A 19,061-nucleotide genomic window follows, 5' to 3' on the forward strand; every position below is an offset into this window, starting at 1 on the left:
GCACGAATACATATACAGTAGTACATGGGACTAACAATTAATTAGACTTCGGAAACACTTCTAAATAGACCCATAACAGAATTTGCCCCAAATATCGAGCCTAAATTATGTTATCAACACCCACTGGACAGGATCCATTCTGATTATACACATCACATAATGTTATTAATAATTATATTATTAAAAAAATAAGCCTTGGTTGTCTAGGAGGCTGGAGATGGTTTATCTTGTGAAGATCCCAATATGGTGGCCTTAGCACATGTCAGTCATTAGTGGATGCTACATTTGTCTCCAGAACCATTCCTGCTGGCAAGATAACTTATATTCACAAAAGAAATAATAATATGAGCTAATAACACCTGTTTGCAAGCTATACTTTGAGGATCTAAATATTGCTTACTTTGTTTGTGGAAGACATTCCTATAACTGCACTCAACCACCACCTATCAACTACTCGTGTACTGTACATGTATATTTGCCTAAACTACTACATAACAGAATAGTATGAGGTCAGTTAATGTTTTGGTTAGTATGAGGTAGAGAGATTGACCTGTCTTGGGCTTGGTGAATGTCTTAACAGTGCTGTAATAACAGATTGACCCAGGAGTAGTGGTCTGCTTCCACACAAGATGGGTGTTTCTTCCAGAATGACATCCCCTCAGAGTTTGCGTTAATTTATATAATTGTTTTGGGACATCAAGGTTTGATTATTTATAAATTAAAGTCGCACATATTACAACCAAATAGTTCATAAAGACCAAATTGGATTTCTTTCAATAGATAATTTTGAAACGACTATTCAAAGTAAAATTAATGGCTCATTAGACCATAATATAGTATAGTCCAAAGGTGACATACTATCGCCATGTTTGTCTCCTCTACGCAATTAATAGTATTCATATTTATGTATTATGTTATGGAGGTAAAGGAGCAGGTGGTGACCCTTGATGATGATCTGTCTTTTCCCTGGCACCATTACTCGCCACTGAATAATAATGATTTGGTTCAGTGTGCGATCAGCCGCCGAGCGTGTCGAATGCCATCACAGCTTGGACGTCATCCAGTGTGTATCCAGTAGGATCTACAGTGAACGGCTCCTGCAACTCCGGTGCCGTAATCATGCCCAGCGGCAATCAGCAGTTCACCATCCAGTGCACCAGCAATGGCTGGACCACAAATTCCTGCCAGAAAGGTGAGTTTATTCACCAACCAAAGTTAATGATACAATAACCACTTAATTACAGCATCAACATCTTTTGTGTATGGCTACTAAATTCTTGAATATGAAGATTTTCCTTAAAAGCATAACTCCTTTCTGTGGTACCATTGTCAATTTCATCTGGAATAATAATCTTACCTTCTAGTACAGTCATTGTGCCTGGAATATATTATTATAAAACATTACACAGGATAACTGAAGTTAGAGGCATGGGTACTTTTCCTGTGTCTGTTACCATTGACAAAGCTCATTGAATGACCTTTGCCACTATTTCTAATAATACAAAAGTTACTATAATGTTGGGTAATCTGTGGTGGTGCCACTGCCTTTCCTTGCAGTATGCTCTCTCGAGCCTCAAGTTGTCAACGCCACCACTAACTGGACAAATGGTTTATGGCCCGTGGGGTCCGCTGTCAATGCCACCTGCCTTGGCAACCTCACCTTCATTACAGTCCGTTCCTCATCCCGTCTCGTGTCTTGCACCTCCACCGGCTGGCAAAACACTCCGTCCTGCGATGAACGTAAGGCGGTGCACACACAAACACTCGCGTACATATGTCTTCAGTGGTATATGATATTTCTGCTTCATTAAGTCAACTAAACATCACAGTCTCAGCTACAGTATTCATGTCTGGATCTAGTTGTTGTGACCACTGCTGTTAGCATTGTTGATATAAATAATGAGATACAAAGAATTTTTGCATTTATTGGAAACTTGGTTAAATCTTGACTTGTACATAAACTTAAATAATAACCCATGAGTTATGCAGTTCTTCATAACCAAAACAATATTATCCACATAAATGATACAAGTACTAAATTCCTGCCAACTGTTGTTTACAGTCAAGCCGAGCCTCCTATGCAATGTGGAGCCCAAGGTCGATAACGCCACCACCAGCTGGGAGAACAGGACATGGGGAGTGGGCAACATCATCACTGCCACCTGCAGTTTCCCTCTATACTACTTCAATGACTCCACTCAACAGCACCAGCTAGAGTGTACCAAAGACGGCTGGGAGAACATCACCGGCTGCAGTAAATGTAAGCATGTTAATGTTGAATGTTAACAGAATACAATCCTTTTATTGTTATTACCCTATTGGATAAGAGGATAAGTGAAGTCCTAGTGAACCCTTACACATCCAGTTGTATTTCAGGGCAACCTCACTCATATTATTGGTCACATCATATATTGTCTTATGTCATTAAATGCACTTTGTTTTGTAAGAGGGAGAGGGAGGAGGGGGGGGGGGGGAGGAGAAAATTGAATGTGAAAATTTGGCTTATACTTCAATAATACTAATCAAACAGATCCTCCTCTTCTACATTAAATCAGAGATAGAGAACACGTGTTTACTATAAACACCTCAAACACGAGGGTAACCACATGGGGCCGGCACCATACTTTTGAATGGGCGGAACTTAAACAAGCAGGGTGTGTGCATCACATTTCTTTAAAGATATAGGGAACGGGACATAATACAATGGTAAATAGTCTCTCACTCACCAGATGGACGACTGTGCTGTCCACTGATATAACTGAGGTAAACAACCTATCTAGAAATCCAACATTTGTTGTAACTCGTCTTGTATGTACGTACTTTTAACTGAATAAACATTTGATTTGATTAAAGGATATACCCATTATGTGCAACATACTCGGGAAAAGCATCAACAAACTAAGACCCCATGAGCGTAGCTCTCATTCTGTAACTAAGGTAATTATACTTGGGTAATTACCTAGACACATACATACATACATACATACATACATACATACAAGCTCTCTCCTAGATGTTAATCTACAATCTTTTACAACTTGGTATGGTGCCATGCGCATGTTACCCAGAAGGCTGGTTCCTGAAATATTTATTTGTGGAAAGTAGGAGCAGTAAATTTCTTTGGAAAGTGCTTTCTCATCACTAAGTGATTTGCAGTGTCCTGTTGAATTTTGATGTGAAGTTCCCTCCTAATAGAGAAAAGATTGTAATTTTTATGTTTTGCATACAGCCAACGCCATTGTATTACTGGCTCAATGATCCCCGAGTGTTTAACTGCTAATATACTTGCCAATTCTGGCCTTATTTGGAAATCTACTCCAGAATTTTCAGCTTTAATTCTATATTTCAGTGGCGAGTGTAAACTGTAGACAGGAGCCCGAAGTGAATAACACCAACAGCACATGGGTGGACAGAGACTGGTATGTGGGAGAGAACGTCACTGTTACTTGCATTCCAGACCACTGGTTCATCTCTGAGGACACTGACCATCTCCAGGTGAATTGCACGTGGGACGGCTGGACCAACCTCACTGGCTGTGAAAAAGGTAATTTTGTGAAGCCAAATTTTGCCGTCATACTTTAGCAGTTTGTACATTTTAGTGATCAGGTTTTCATCATGTACCACATTGTACAAAGGTGTTCTTCAGTTCTCATTATAACCTTTCCACTGCACAAATCATATATATCCTTTTGGCGTATCTTGACTGCACTGCAAGAGTCATATACATACATATACTTTAGAATATTGTGTAAGATTGAAAAGTCCTGTGGCTACACAGGATTCACATTAACTTTCTCAGGCTCCCTAGTAAACAAACCTCAGGTGAAAAAGAATTGTGGGCTTCGTTCTTGTGTGTGAGGGCATCAGTAGCAGTACCAAGACTGACGTATGCATCTTGAACTAACAGCACAGTTGTTCATCCTGTGTCCAAAGCATCACTTAAAAGTGTGAAATATATAAGTAACTATTATTATATCTGAGTATGCCACCATACATACAAGTACTCACTATCATCATCCACAGTCAACATAGGCAAGCAGTGCAGTGTGGTGCCTCTGGTGGAGAATGCCACCACCACCTGGAGGAATCGAACGTGGTTTGTTGGGGACAATGTGACGGCCACTTGCTTGCCTGGATTTATCTTTGTGGCAAACAACGCCTCACAGAGCCCCGTCACCTGCACTGCCCAGGGTTGGCAGAACCTAACCGGATGTCAGATAGGTCAGTCCTCTTCCCTAAGTCTTGCTATTATGTAATAGCACATGTGTTATTTAACAGTAAAAAAAATGATGCCGAGTGTTTGCGCGTGTTGAAGTGTAAGTTAATATTGCAGTGTTTGCTATACCCTCAGAGTGTTACTGTACAGTGTGCACTCTGCTATTTTCATGATTTTTGCTATGTTTGAGGCTTGTTGCAGTATTGATTGTGCTTTCATGTTATATATGTATTGTTGCATTGCTTGAATGTTGCTATCTTGCACGTGTTACAGCTGATGGGAAAACAAATTATCTGAATTGGTGGACTATATTGCCACCAGAAATTGGTAGTTTTTTCACCATTTAAACTTCTCTATTTTATTGTCCCTCCAGCTTTTAGAATCAATATGCGTGTATTAGTATTTACAGTCTATCTAACAGTTTTTCTAACAAACAATACTAAATCTCCACTTTAAACAATGAACATTACTTTCAGACTACACATTGAGCCTCCATAAGGAACTTCCGTGAAGCAGTCAGCCATATACAGTACACAAGGAGACTGAACTCGGTAATATGGAAAGCATCGGCATAGTGTACATACATTTCTTCATAGACTCGAAGCTTCTGTAACAAGCATGATCCCATGCTAATATTAACATAATTTACACGTTTCTTCACAGAGTGAGAGCCTCTATAACACAAACAGTCCCGTGCTAACTAAACAAATTACTTTCAAAAGGCTGAACAACCCATAGTGTACACAAGGCACACTTGAATCAATACAAAGCTTGAATAACAGAAGAAATACAAAATACTAATTATTCCTACAGAAGCAGCTAAGAGGTACTCTGCAACACTAGGAAAATGAAAACAGCTAAATCAAACTACAGCACTATGAAAATAAATTCTATTAAATAAAACAACAAAATAACATTAAAAACAATTTCTCAAGTATTTGAATCGAAGAAGTAATAATAATAAGCGATATAAGTACCTGGGGAGAAACAATGGAAACTTTTATCAGCATTTTATCACTTGTTCCTATTAATAGAAACAGTATTTTCTCTCAAGAATTTCATCATTACAACCCATTGTAAATAATTATTTCACATGCAACTTTCTCAATTCTCTTATATCTATCCCACACAAATTCTTCAGATGTCTCATATAATCCACTCACTTAACCACTTCACTGCGCACAGCACCTTATGACCTTTTAGGTATAGGGAACGATTCAAAACTCCCGTGGGTACATGGGACTCGCATGCTGCTCCTCAGGACTCCAGTAAACAGATGCCATCTTAAAAAAAAAAAAATTGTCTGCATCCCTACTGGCTGTGAACCTCAGTACTGAGAGAACGACCAAGCTGGCACATGCAGCAGGAGCTCACAGCACCGCTGTAGCACCACTTTATAATGATGAATAAAATAGGTAACTGCAATTATTGTGTTGACAATGTCATAGTCTTAATCACAGTCAAGATCATCTATGTACAACAGTCGGATATCAGTGAACACAATGCTAGTTATGATATTCACAGCCTGAGGTAAAGAGAGAGAGACAGCACCCAGCCATTGTTTTCTGTATCTACGCATCATGAAATTACCTCAAGTTCCTTCACAATATAACCTTGTGGAAATGGATTCATATTTGGGATTTTGTGACAGGAATGCGATAATAACAGCAGTTCTGTTATCATAATGATAACATTTCGCTTGTCATAGGAGGCATTTTCTTGCATCATGTGATTGCTAGTATCGTCTGTTCGTATCATCATATGGCTCCATACTGTGTTTTGATTTCATCACTACAGCCACCAAAATTGCTTATTTATTTTATTTATTTATATACAAGAATACATACATAACACTAGTGTTCTTAACATTTTTGCAAAGCCACTAACACGCATAGCGTTTCAGGCAGGTCCTTAACCCTTAGACAGCGGCTACGGAATAATGGTCATACCTCCCTATGAAAAATATATAAATATAAAAATATAAGAAAAAATAAGAATTTATCATTTCACTGGGTGGAGGTGTTCTGCAAGGCCGTGTCTGTCACTTGTCAACACCTGGTGCTCGACTTTGCTGACACTTCCTGATTTATTCTCTGATGCTTCACTGATTGTTTTATCACTTGTTTTTCTTTATTTACATCTACAGAGAGCTTTTACATACATATTTGCATCATACATGTAAAACCCAGACATTGTTTAAATCATCATATGATTGACTGCATTACCCTAGTAACATTCATGACAATAACCGCATTTGTACCATGAAATGGTAGGGGGATATTTTCATGGAACAAAGCAAATGCCATTACATCCACATAGACCTATTGTATCCATATTTGCATGATACATGTAAAACCCAGACAATATTTGTTAAATTTTCATACGATGATAACCGTATTACCCTGTGAATCAACAATTGACAATAACTGCTGTCTCTAAGGATATCTAACTAATAAGTTAAAATATTAATAGGTACATTATAGCAGAATTTGAGTTCAACAAATTAACATAATATTGTAGCAAGATTTGAGTTTACCATAATAAATACAACATAAATTGATGGGAGTGTTTACACTAATGAAGCTGCATATCTTAAATACTAAAATTGGAGAAATGGGCAGCACAAAATACAGGTGAGTTTGAAGCACAAGCTACGAAACTATGAGGAGAAAATTAGGTACTTTTTGGTTTTACTTTTGAATAATGCTTTTAATTTATTTTGAATAAATATTTTTAATTTGTTGGACAATTTTTTAATTCATTAGAGAGTGAGTTCCATAGACTTGGTCATTTTATTTGCATGGAGTGTTTGCACAGATTTAGTTTGACTCTGGGGATATCAAAGGGATAATTATTTCCTGGTGTGGTGATTATGGGTTCTATTACATCTGTCGAGGAAGTTTCAGATCAGGGTGAGCATTTAGGAACAAGGTTTTGTACATGTACATAGCACAAGAGAATGTGTGGAGTGTATGTTTAGTATGTTTAGGGATTTAAAGAGAGGGTCTGTGTGTTGTCTGAGGACAGTTTGTTATAGTTCTGATAGCAGATGTTTGCTGGGTGATGATGGGCTTGAGATAATTTGAAGTGGTTGAACCCCATGCACAGATACTGTGTGTTAAATAGGGATAGATTCTAGTGATTACTTGATTAATTAGATTGTGATTACTCTGTCTTGAAAGAGGATCATCAGAGGTAGCACATTCCTAGATGACAGAGCCAGAGAACATGGGAAGAGTGTGGAACTCTGGTTCGGCTTCAGTGGAAGCCTCAGAAATCCTCGTGGGTGCAGTAGTACCCCAGGTTGCAACCCTTTTCCATGTCGTGGCCATTTTGTCTAGTGTGTGCCTGGGAACACCCAGTACATGGATTCAAACCTTAATAATGACTCCTATAGATTTTATCATTATCATTGCACAGAGAAATCACATTATCATGATGTATCTATGAGAAAATCAGAGACATGAGGAGGATTCGAACCTATGCACTAGGAGCATCCAATACTCGCCTAGTTGTGCTTGCAAGGGTTGAGCTTCAGCTCTTTTGTCCCACCTCAAAACCATCAGTCTACTGGTGTACAGATTCCTGAGGTTCTCGTGCTCTATTATATCTATATTTGAAATTGTATATGGAGTCAGCCTCCACCATATCACTTTCTAGTGCATTCCATGTATTAACTACCGACACTGAAAACGTTCTTTCTAATGTGTCTGTGGCTCATTTGGGTACTCAGCTTCCACTTGTGTCCCCTTGTGCGAGTACCACCCATGGTAAGTAATCCATCCTCCTTGTCTACCCTGTCAATTCCCCTGAGAATTTTATGTGGTGATCATGTCCCCCTGAGCTCTCCTGTCTTTAAGTGACGTGAGGTGCAGCTCACGCAGCCTTTCCTTGTAACTCATGCCACTTAATTTCTGGGACTAGCCTAGTGGCATACCTCTGAACTTTTTCCAGCTTCGTCTTGTGCTTGACAAGGTATGGACTCTATGCTGGGGGCCCACTTACTCCAAGACTGGTCTTACATATGTGGTATACAAGGTTCTGAATGATTCCTTACAGATTTCTGAAGGCACTTCCGATATTATTCGATTCAACGATTCTTCGCGGCAGGGGATCGTATTCCAGGGACCTGTCCGAAACGCTACGCGTACTAGTGGCTGTACATGAATGTAACAACTCTTGTATATATCTCAAAAAAAAAAAAAAAAAAATTAGCCAGCCTTGCATAAACATAGGTTCGATTCATCCTCATGGTTCCTATTGACTTCCTCATTGATACATTACGTTAATGTGATTTCTTCGTGCTTTTGAAGAGAAGCACAGGAAGTAGAATTCTTAGACTACAAGCCAGAGTGCATGGAGACATTGTGTGAAACCCTGATTAGGCTTTAGTGAAAGCCTCAAACCCCAAAGGATTCAGTTGAATCCCGTGTTGCAATGCTTTTGACCATGTCATGGTCTAGTGATGTGGAGCATTTGCCTGGGAGTACCTTGTGCATAGGTTCGAATCCTTCTCATGGCTCCTATTGATTTTCTCATTATTGGTATTATTATTAAAGTGAATTGTAATGTCACTTGCACTTTGCTATATTATGCTATAGTTGGTATAATACAGTAGTTTTGCTTGTGACGAGACTAAATGAAAATGTATCTGCAATTAACCTTTTGTTTGGTATAATGTGATCATTGTGGCAGTGTGTGAGGAGGAGCCGAGCGTGGAAGGAGCCATGACTGACTGGTCATCCACTGTGGTGTGGCCGCTGGGAGCTACGGTCAACGCCACCTGTCTCCAGGGTCACTACATCTTACCCGAAGGCAATCTCACCCAGACAGTGGAGTGTACGAGCCAAGGCTGGCAGAACGTGACGCGCTGTGAACCAGGTGAGAGAATCCTCTTGGACACTTTAAGAGACAGGAGGGGATAGCCTATCAGACAATCTTCTTGTATATTTAAGGAATTAGGGGTGACACCCCTGTGGGACAGTCTCCTTGTACTCTTAGCCTGAGAGATACATGAGGCACACATTATAGTACATGGTAAATGTATATGCTAGCAGGAAAGTTGACTATGGTTATGTTTTATTGAGTGGTTATATCTATATTGTAAATAATATAATTATTTTTTTTTTGTTTTTTTTTTTTTGCTTTATTATAATTACGGTATGAAAACCTTCATAACCAGCCAAAATTAGTTTGACTGGGAAAAAATTTTGGGTGACGTTACTCCTTTACAGTTCACTGCACAACCCTCCTGTACCAGTTCACTGCACAACCCTCCTGTACCAGTTCACTGCACAACCCTCTTGTACCAGTTCACTGCACAACCCTCTTGTACCAGTTCACTGCACAACCCTCCTGTACCAGTTCACTGCACAACCCTCCTGTACCAGTTCACTGCACAACCCTCCTGTACCAGTTCACTGCACAACCCTCCTGTACCAGTTCACTGCACAACCCTCTTGTACCAGTTCACTGCACAACCCTCTTGTACCAGTTCACTGCACAACCCTCCTGTACCAGTTCACTGCACAACCCACCTGTACTAGTTCACTGCACAACCCTCCTGTACCAGTTCACTGCACAACCCTCCTGTACCAGTTCACTGCACAACCCTCCTGTACTAGTTCACTGCACAACCCTCCTGTACCAGTTCACTGTGCTGCTCTGTTGTTGCAGGTTGTGCTGAGGAGCTGGCACTCGAGGCAGCCAATGGGTCCGCCATCTGGAAGAGGGAGGTGAGGGTATGGTGGTTGGATGAGAACCTCACAGCTTCCTGCAGTGACCAGTACCTCACACACGATGGCACCAACACCACTAACTTCACCTGTACGCCAACTGGCTGGCTTATTCTCGCGCCCTGTCTCAGAGGTAAACTGTAAATTGCCCCTCTGTCTCTTTTAATCTCGTACAGGTTATGTGTTTTATAACACAGTTGTGTGTGTAATTACCAAAGTGTAGTTAAAGGATGAGAGCTACGATCATGGTGTTCCGTCTTCCCAGTACTCTTTGATGTATTTATTTATTTTTATTTATTTATTTATATACAAGAAGGTACATTGGGTTTGTGAGAATACATAGCAGAGTACAGTATTTACAATCTTGTAAAGCCACTAGTACGCGCAGCATTTCGGGCAGGTCCTTAGTCTAACAGATAATTTTAAGTAGGTAAATTCTATCAGAATTAATAAAATGATAACAAATACATTGCAAGAAAAAAATGAGATGAGAGAGATTAGTAAGTATATTAAAGCACATTGGTATTAAAGCTCTGATTACATTGACAGCTTGATTGGTAATTTAAACAAGATTAACAGACACCATACAGCAGATTGACAGCACATATAAGAAGACAGCAATGATAAAGATGTTCAGATTGGGTACATAAAGATTGGGTAGCAATAGATACAGTGCAATTTTAAAGCAAAAGGTAAAAAACTATGAAGATAAAATTAGGTACTTTTTAGTATTGTTTTTGAATGACGCAAAAGTTGGACAGCTTTTCAATTCAATAGGAAGTGAGTTCCATAGACTGGTTCCCTTTATTTGCATAGTGTTTACACAGATTAAGTTTGACTCTGGGGATATCAGAGATATTTATTTCTGGTGTGGTGATAATGGGTCCTATTACATCTGTCCAGGGAGAGTTTATGAGCAGGATTTGCATTTAAGAACAGGGTTTTGTAAATGTAGTTGACACAAGAGAATTTGTGGAGTGAGATTATGTTTAGCATGTTTAGGGAGTTAAACAAGGGGGCTGAGTGTTGTCTGAAAGCAGAATTTGTTATTATTCTGATAGGAGATTTTTGCTGGGTGATGATGGACTTGAGGTGGTTTGCAGTGGTTGAACCCCATGCACAGATACCATAATTAAGATAGGGACAGATTAGTGCATAATATAGAGAGATGAGAGCAGAGTTAGGTACATAATATCTGATTTTGGAGAGTATACCAACTGTTTTAGAGACTTTCTTACTTATGTGTTGTATGTGGGTACTGAAATTGAGTCTCTTGTCTAGGAATAGGCCAAGAAACTTTCCATCATTTTTATTGCTAATGTTTACATTGTCTATCTGAAGCTAAATTGCATTTGTAGATTTGCTTCCAAATAAGATGTAGTAGGTCTTTTCTATGTTAAGTGTTAGTTTGTTGGTTGACATCCGTAAGTGGACTTTTTTTAGTTCATTATTAACAACATTATTTAGTGTATGTGGGTTGGGGTTAGAGTAGATGAGGGTAGTATCATCAGCAAACAAAATAGGTTTCAGAATGTTAGAGACATTAGGCAGATCATTGATGTATATAAGAAATAGTAGGGGTCCCAAAATGCTGCTCTGTGGCACTCCAACGGTTATTGGTAGAGTGGGAGAGGTTATAATATTGATGGCTACACATTGGTGTCTCAAAGTGTATAACACTTTAAACCTACTGGCGGTTTTGGCCTTCACCACTTTTTAACTTAATGGCTTCAATTGTATGCCACTGTTTGCAAAAAAAAAATTCTAATATTTTTTGCCACCTTTGTTTTCTTAACTTGAAAGATCTTGAGGTTTGACAAAGGTTTCAGCAATTCCTTTGTCAATTTGGTCGATTCCTGTTATTATTTTGTAAGTGTTGATCATATTGTCATGTTTTCTTCTGTCTTCTAGCTTTGGCATATTTAATGCCTCTAGCGCCTCTTCATAACTCTTATTTTTCAGTTCTGGAAGCCATTTTGTAACATGCCTTTGCACCTTTTCCAATTTATTGATGTGCTTCTTGAGATATGGGCACCATACAACTGCTGCCTATTCCAATTTTGATCTCACAAAGGTCATGAACAGTTTTAGTATTTCACCATCCATGTAATTAAAAGCAGTTCTGAAGTTGGAAAGTGCAGCATATGCTCCTCGCATACTGCCCTTTGTTTTCCTATGGTGACAGTCTACTATTCACAACCACCCCTAGATCTCGTTATTTGTTAAAAATTCTTTAATTCCTTTCCACATAATTTGTTCGTTGTGTGTGGTCTATTTTATCCTGTTCCATATTCCATAACATAGCATTTATTCACATTGAACTCCATTTGCCACAGGGTGCTCCAAGCACTTACTTTATCTAGATCAATTTGAAGGGCATGACAGTTGTCTGCATCTTCTATCTTCCTCAGTATTTTAGCATCATCCACAAACTTGTTCATATAATTTTATATTTATTTTGGTAGATTATTTATTTAGACGATGAACATTATTGGTGCAAGAACTGAACCCTGCAGGACTAACCAAAAACACTCTTCCCGTCAGATATATTGCCTCTGATTACTGCCCTCATCTTTCAGTAAGAAAATTTTTCATCCATGTCAGAAGTTTCCGTCTCACCCCTCCAGCATGTTCCAGTTTCCAAAACAACCGCTTGTGTGGGACTCAGTCAAAAGTCTTTTTTAGGTCCAGATACAGTCAATTCAACCATCTCATTCCTGTAGAATCTCTGTGGGTCTTTCATAAAAATTAAGTAGATTTGTTACATATGATCTTCTGTTCTAAAACCATACTATCTGTCAGTTATTATAATATTCTCCAGGTGTTCTACCCATTTGGTTTTAACTATTTTTCAAGTGGCTTTACTACCATGCTTGTTAATGATATGGGTCGATAATTTAGAGGGTTTTCTCCGCTACCATTTTTGTAGATTGGAACTGTTTGCCTTTTTCCACATATCTGCTAAGATTCCTGTGCACAAGGATGTCTGGAATACAAACTAATTGAAGCATGAATTGAACTGAAGTAGCAAAAAAATGAATGCCAAAAATTACATGCTCTTATATGCTCGACATGATTGCCATTACTTTGAAGACAAGTTCGGATGTGATCTCTCCCACTCAGGGTGATCTCTCGTTCTGATGTTATGCCAGAAATTCTTTTTAAAATGTGTCCTTTATAACTAATGGAGTGCAGTATTTGTTTAGGTCTGCAGGCCACAGTCTTGAAGCCAAAGGACCTGGTCGAACATTGCATGACTTGTGAAACAAATTCTTGGCACCTGAAATAGTATTGGAGAAGAATGTCGACTTTAGCAGTAAAAGGGTTATTAATGAATTTAGGATAAGCATTCTACTGAGATTTATAATAAAGATCATGTCTGAAATGTTTTAATGATAAAAGCATGCATCAGACTAATGACCTGTTATTGTCTTGTTAACAAACGTGCCCATAATGTTACAACTGGATGGTGTAGTGTGTGAAGGAAAGCCAAGTGTTGACAACGGCAGCACCACCTGGGTACCAGGGTTGTGGCTTGAGGGCCAGGAGGTAATGGCTCACTGTAACCCTCAATACCGCTTCCAAAACCAGACCAGCTCCCTCACTCTTGCCTGCACCAACACCGGCTGGCAGAACATCACTGGCTGCACCTTCTGTAAGTTGATCTTTCTGTATTATGATGCATTTACTGTACCTCGGAATAGTTGAATGTTAAAATTATAATAGAAATATTGTACTTTTAAAGCAGTTCAGTGTAAAATATCATGCAATACCTAATTACATATATGATATATAAAATAATTTTAAGATTTTGTTTATATGTTGTTGCTGTAATTTAATACTTTATATTCTCTTTTGATATACTAAGCCATACAATTTTGCCTCAACATCACCACAGAAGGCTGAAAATCATTTATCATAGAATAAACCATTTACTACTTGTTAAGATAAGAAAACATGTTTGTCATAAACATTAATTAATAATAATCTGTTTAAGATATTTTAATATTGAATATTATTCATGTAACAATATAATAGTCATACAATACATATAATCAATATCTGAATATAGTGTGATAAATATAGTTTAGTTACAAGGTGTCTTGTTACATAATAACAGACATTAAGAAGTAGAATTATTCATGTTCCAAACATCTTGATGTAAAGTAACTTTCCTCAAAAGTTCTGGAGTAAAATTGTGTTTACAAAATTATGTCATGTCACTAATTCCATTTTTCCTTGCAGTTTTCACATGTCTAATGATCCCATGATAAAACTCCTTACTATGGAAGTCTTCTCTGGTGACAACGAAACCTTTCTCCTGGTCCTTTCACTATCTTTCTTTACTCTGTTTTCCACCTTGTCTTGGGAGTCTTGGAAGGAATGAAGGAACGTATGGCGTGAAGGAGTATATGCTGGCTTGAATGATCATTTCTTGGACTGCATGCTGATGTTGTGAATGTGTGTTGGTGTGGAAGACTGTGAATACTGGCTAATGTAAATATTTTTTTGTAAGAGTTTGTAATGAAATGTTTATTTGTACAGTTGTTTTATTAACAAAATCTTTTGAGAAGTGTTTCATTTACCTGTTAAAAATCACTAGTCCTCAGGAAGGGAATCATTCACCATCTTTCAATGAACAACCTTGTACAATCGACACAACATAGATTTGTTAAAAACAGATCCTACCTTACAAACTTACTCACATAAACGGTGACCAGCTACTCGAAGGCCTTCAGGTGCATGTAGTATACATGGATTTTGCTAAAGTTTTTGATAAGGTACTGTATGAAAGACTGGCAAGGAAATTACAGGCCCATGGAATAAATGGTAAAATATTAGTTTTTTTCAGGGATATTCCTGTGTAGGCCCTAAGCCTCTGGCTGGGGTACTAAGTGTTGCTTGTTTCTGTTTTATTTGGGCGGAGTATGAGTATTGATAGGCTACATGGCGATCAACACTGCAAACCAGGCATAACATGGATCTCATTGAAACGTAAAATGCCGAGCAAGTTAGAGAATGTTGATCCGGATATTTTCTTAAAGTCCCATGTAACACGAATCAGGAGCAACGGTTCCAAGCTAAATAAACCACAGTGTAGGACTGAGAACAGATGTTTTTTCACCCACGGTTATCAACCCATGGAACTGCGTACCCGCCAAAGTCGTAACTGCCAAAAACTGTGCTAAATTTCAAAATATACATGGAAAAGATCATTAAGGCAAATGGGAGGACCTCCGACAAGCCGGCGGCTTATCCTGTCCTTGTCGAGGCCTCTAGGGCTAGTGGTCCTCAGGTAAATTTAAATACATATATATAAATATAATTATTGATTATATATATGTTTCATTGAATATGACTGCATACTTGTGTTGATTATTTTCTTGTCAAGAGGAATAGAAGCCCTAAACCAGTGTTCATGCCTCGTAGTTTATTTTGAAAAGGATTTCTCCAAATGTCATCTTGGTTCAAATTTTTTAAATTTTGCCTCGTGGGGCAAGTTTATGGGGCAGCGCCATTCAAATACAAATAAAAATATTTATTCAGGTAAAGTATATACATACAAGGTGAGATGCAAAACGTTGATGGATTTATAGGTAGAGCTAGTACATACAATGCCTAAAGCCACTATTACGCAAAGCGTTTCGGGCAGGTAAAGCAGTAAGACTAAAACTTAATACTAATTGGGATTAAAGTATAAATTGTGTTGAGAAAATAAAATAAAAAAGAAACGGGGGGCAACAAGGCAGAAAAAAAGCAAAAATACAATTTGGTCAACAAACATCATTGTTTAAAATAGTAGACATGGGTTAACATTTTGGTTTTAGTTTTATCTTAAACTGATTGGGAGAGGTACACTCTTTAACATAATTGGGAAGGTCATTCCACATTCTGGGTCCCTTGATTTGTAAAGCATTTCTAGTTTGATTCCCCATCCGGCCCGTTGGCGCCGTGAGGTGGCTTGGTGGTCGGCTGCCGGAGTGTGATGCTCCATAGGACAGTCCTCTATCCTTTTGTGGCCTTATGTTCCTGCTGCTGTCCTCTCCAACTGTGCCGGATCACTTTTCCTTTTCCTTGTTTCGTTTTTCTCCTCCCTCTTCTCCTATCTGCTTGTCGTTTCCTGCCGACCTTTTGGTTATTCTTTTGGACTTCTTCTATTTTGACGCCCGGGTGCTTGGGGAGGCATACTCTTGAGCCCGTAGAACTGTAGTACCCAACGTCGAGAGCGAGGGGAACCTTTCATTGTCAATCCTCCTTTCGTCACTGAACCTGATCTCGACAGACTGACAGTTCTTAAGGTGGCGTGTGTGGGGCGTATACTCGCTACACACCCCTGGGGGGCCCCGGCATGATCGGCGATAGCTTCTTGTTGGGTGTCCTGCCTCTAATTGTGCTTTCCCTTGTACCTTCTCAGGCTCGTGGGGTCAGCGACTAAGCCCTCGAGTCGGACTGTGTTGGAAGACCAGGCTTTGTAGCCCCTCAGCATTGGGCCCGGTCCTTCCTCCTCCTTTGACCCTCTTCACTACTCCCCTCAGCTCCCCTCCCTCCTCTGCCGTAGGATCAAGTTCCCAGCCCCCAGTGGTGACCACCTCGTCCCCTGGCACGGCTCCATCTCTCATTGAGACTACTGCATCTTTTACCCCATCTCACTCTGGGGTTCTCAACGTCGTCCCCGCCACGACCGCACTCGCATGATCCCTTCCCATACTAATACTTAAAACGCCTTGTTTGGTCCGGCTACATGGGCTAAATACTTTGATCTCCACCATTAGCTACAGATAGACAACATTAACATCAGTAATAAAAATGATGGCAAGTTTCTTGGCCTATTCCAAGACAAGAGACTCAACTTCAGCACCCACATTCAACACATAACTAAGAAAGTCTCTAAAACAGTTGGTATACTCTCTAAAATAAGATATTATGTTCCTAACTCTGCTCTCCTCTCACTATATAATGCACTAATCTGCCCCTATCTTAACTATGGTATCTGTGCATGAGGGTCTACCACTGCAAATCACCTTAAGCCCATCATCACCCAGCAAAAATCTGCTATCGGAATAATAACTAACTTTGCTTTCAGTCAACACTCGGCTCCCTTGTTTAAATCCCTAAACTTGCTAAATATTGACTCCCTCCACACATTTTCTTGTCAACTACATTTACAAAACCCTGTTCTTAAATGCAAACCATGCTCTGAAACTCTCCCTGGACAGATGTAATAGGACCCATTATCACCACACCAGAAATAAATATCTCTTTGATACCCCCAGGGTCAAACTTAATCTGTGTAAACACTCTATGCAAATTAAGTGACCTAGTCTATGGAACTCACTCCCTTGTGAATTGAAAAGCAGTCAAACTTTTGCCTCATTTAAAAGCAAAACCAAAAAGTACCTAATTTCATCTTCGTAGTTTCCTACACTGAGCTTTAAATTTGATCTGTATCTAGTGTTACCCAATCTCCGAATTTTTATGTACTTAACCCAAACAACCTTATCATTGTGTTTAATACTACTACTAATGCTGTCTTCTTTTATGTGCTAGCCATATGCTGTATTGTGCCTACCAATTTTTGTCAACTACCATTCAAGCTGTCATTGCAATCTGAGCTACCTATGTGCTTTAATATACCTACAATTTTCTCTCATCCTTCTTTTTTCTTGCCTTGTAACTGTTATCATTTTTTATAAATTTTGCAAGTATTTACCTACTTAAAATTTTCTTAGATTAAGGACTTGCCCGAAACGCTGCGCGTACTAGTGGCTTTACAAGATTGTAATTACTATGCTATGTATCTTCACAATCCCAATGTACCTTCTTGTATATATATAAATAAATAAATAAATAAATAAACATACCCTCTGGGGTGATGTTCTGACAAACACCCGAGGCCGCCTTCTCGAACCGTTCGTCCTCGCTTCTTCTCTATCTCTTCTGAATTCTATGGTGAGCTCACTCATGTGGACTCTCGAACTAGCACCCTTTCCTGTCTTGATCTTTCTCTCTGCTCATCGTCCCTTTACTTAGATTTCACGTGGCGGGTTCTTGATGACCTCCATAACAGTGATCATTTCCCCATCCTCGTTTCCTTTTTCTTTTTTCACCCTCCCCTCTCCTTCCCTAGGTGGCAGTTTGCCAAGGCTGACTGGAGCCTATTCACCCTCCGTGCTACTCATTCTGACCTCTCTTCTCTGCCTCTTCCTCGTGCCCTCCTTTTTTATGACACTGTCTTCGACGCTGCCTTTCGCTCTATTTCTTGCTCTTCCCCCCGGGATACGGGAAAGTACGTTACCTGGTGGAATGCGGACTTTGCTCGGGCTGTCCGCTGTAAGCGTGCAGCCTGGAAGAAACACCGCCGCCGGCAGACTGCTGATTCTTTTATTTTGTTCCAGAAGGCAAGTGCGGTGGCCTGTAGGACCATCCGTACAGTTAAACGTGAGAGTTGGAAATCTTATGTTTCCACCATTATGTCTGATACTCCGGTGCCACAGATCTGGAAGAAGATCCGCAAGATTGCGGGCAAGTTCGTTCCAGATGTCTCGCCGGTTCTCCACCTCCGTAGTACTCTTGTGGCTAACCCAGTGACGGTTGCGATCGAGCTGGGTTCCCACTTTTCTACTGTTAGCCCTGGTTCTCATCTTCCTCAATCCTTCCTTCCTTCGTAAACCTGTTCTTGAATCTTATCCTTTAGATTTCCACACTCATCTCCGCCTTCCCAATAACGATCCTTTCTCTCTGAACTTCAGTCTGCCCTGGCCCTCTGCGGATCTATGGCAGCGGGCTCGGATAACGTTCATTATGAGATGCTTCGCCATCTCCCTCCGTGCACGTCTCAGTATTTACTGAGTCTGTATAACCAGGTCTGGGAGTCGTCGTCCGTCCCTGAGGACTGGCTCGATTCCATTGTACTCCCTTTTTGGAAACCAGGGTCTCTCGGTACGTCCCCTAAGGACTTCCGCCCTATTGCTCTCACGAGTTGTGTCTGCAAGCTCTTTTGAGCGTATGGTAAATGTCCGTCTGATGTGGTTCTTGGAACACCATCAACACCTTTCTCCTTCTCAATTTGGTTTTCGCAAGTGCTGCAGCACGACTGATGTCCTGGTGAA

The 19,061-nt window shown here is 39.7% G+C and overlaps 1 protein-coding gene across 3 annotated transcripts in view; it reads left to right on the top strand.

The window, feature by feature from the left end:
* Positions 1-14,493, top strand: part of LOC123772525 (uncharacterized) — a 91,282-nt gene extending 76,789 nt beyond the window's left edge. For 2 of the 3 annotated variants that reach the window (XM_069325802.1, XM_069325800.1), the window contains 8 exons: positions 1,010-1,192; positions 1,558-1,740; positions 2,063-2,260; positions 3,350-3,544; positions 4,024-4,221; positions 8,912-9,097; positions 9,893-10,084; positions 13,427-14,493. In XM_069325802.1, the coding sequence (XP_069181903.1) occupies positions 1,010-1,192; positions 1,558-1,740; positions 2,063-2,260; positions 3,350-3,544; positions 4,024-4,221; positions 8,912-9,097; positions 9,893-10,084; positions 13,427-13,659 (1,568 nt within the window). In that variant the 3' untranslated portion in view covers positions 13,660-14,493. The remainder of the gene's footprint in view (positions 1-1,009; positions 1,193-1,557; positions 1,741-2,062; positions 2,261-3,349; positions 3,545-4,023; positions 4,222-8,911; positions 9,098-9,892; positions 10,085-13,426) is intronic. The other variant, XM_069325801.1, reaches the window with a different exon arrangement.
* The last annotated feature ends 4,568 nt before the right edge of the window (positions 14,494-19,061 follow it).

This window comes from Procambarus clarkii, chromosome 17 (genome assembly GCF_040958095.1).
Source record: "Procambarus clarkii isolate CNS0578487 chromosome 17, FALCON_Pclarkii_2.0, whole genome shotgun sequence".
NCBI lineage: Eukaryota > Metazoa > Arthropoda > Malacostraca > Decapoda > Cambaridae > Procambarus > Procambarus clarkii.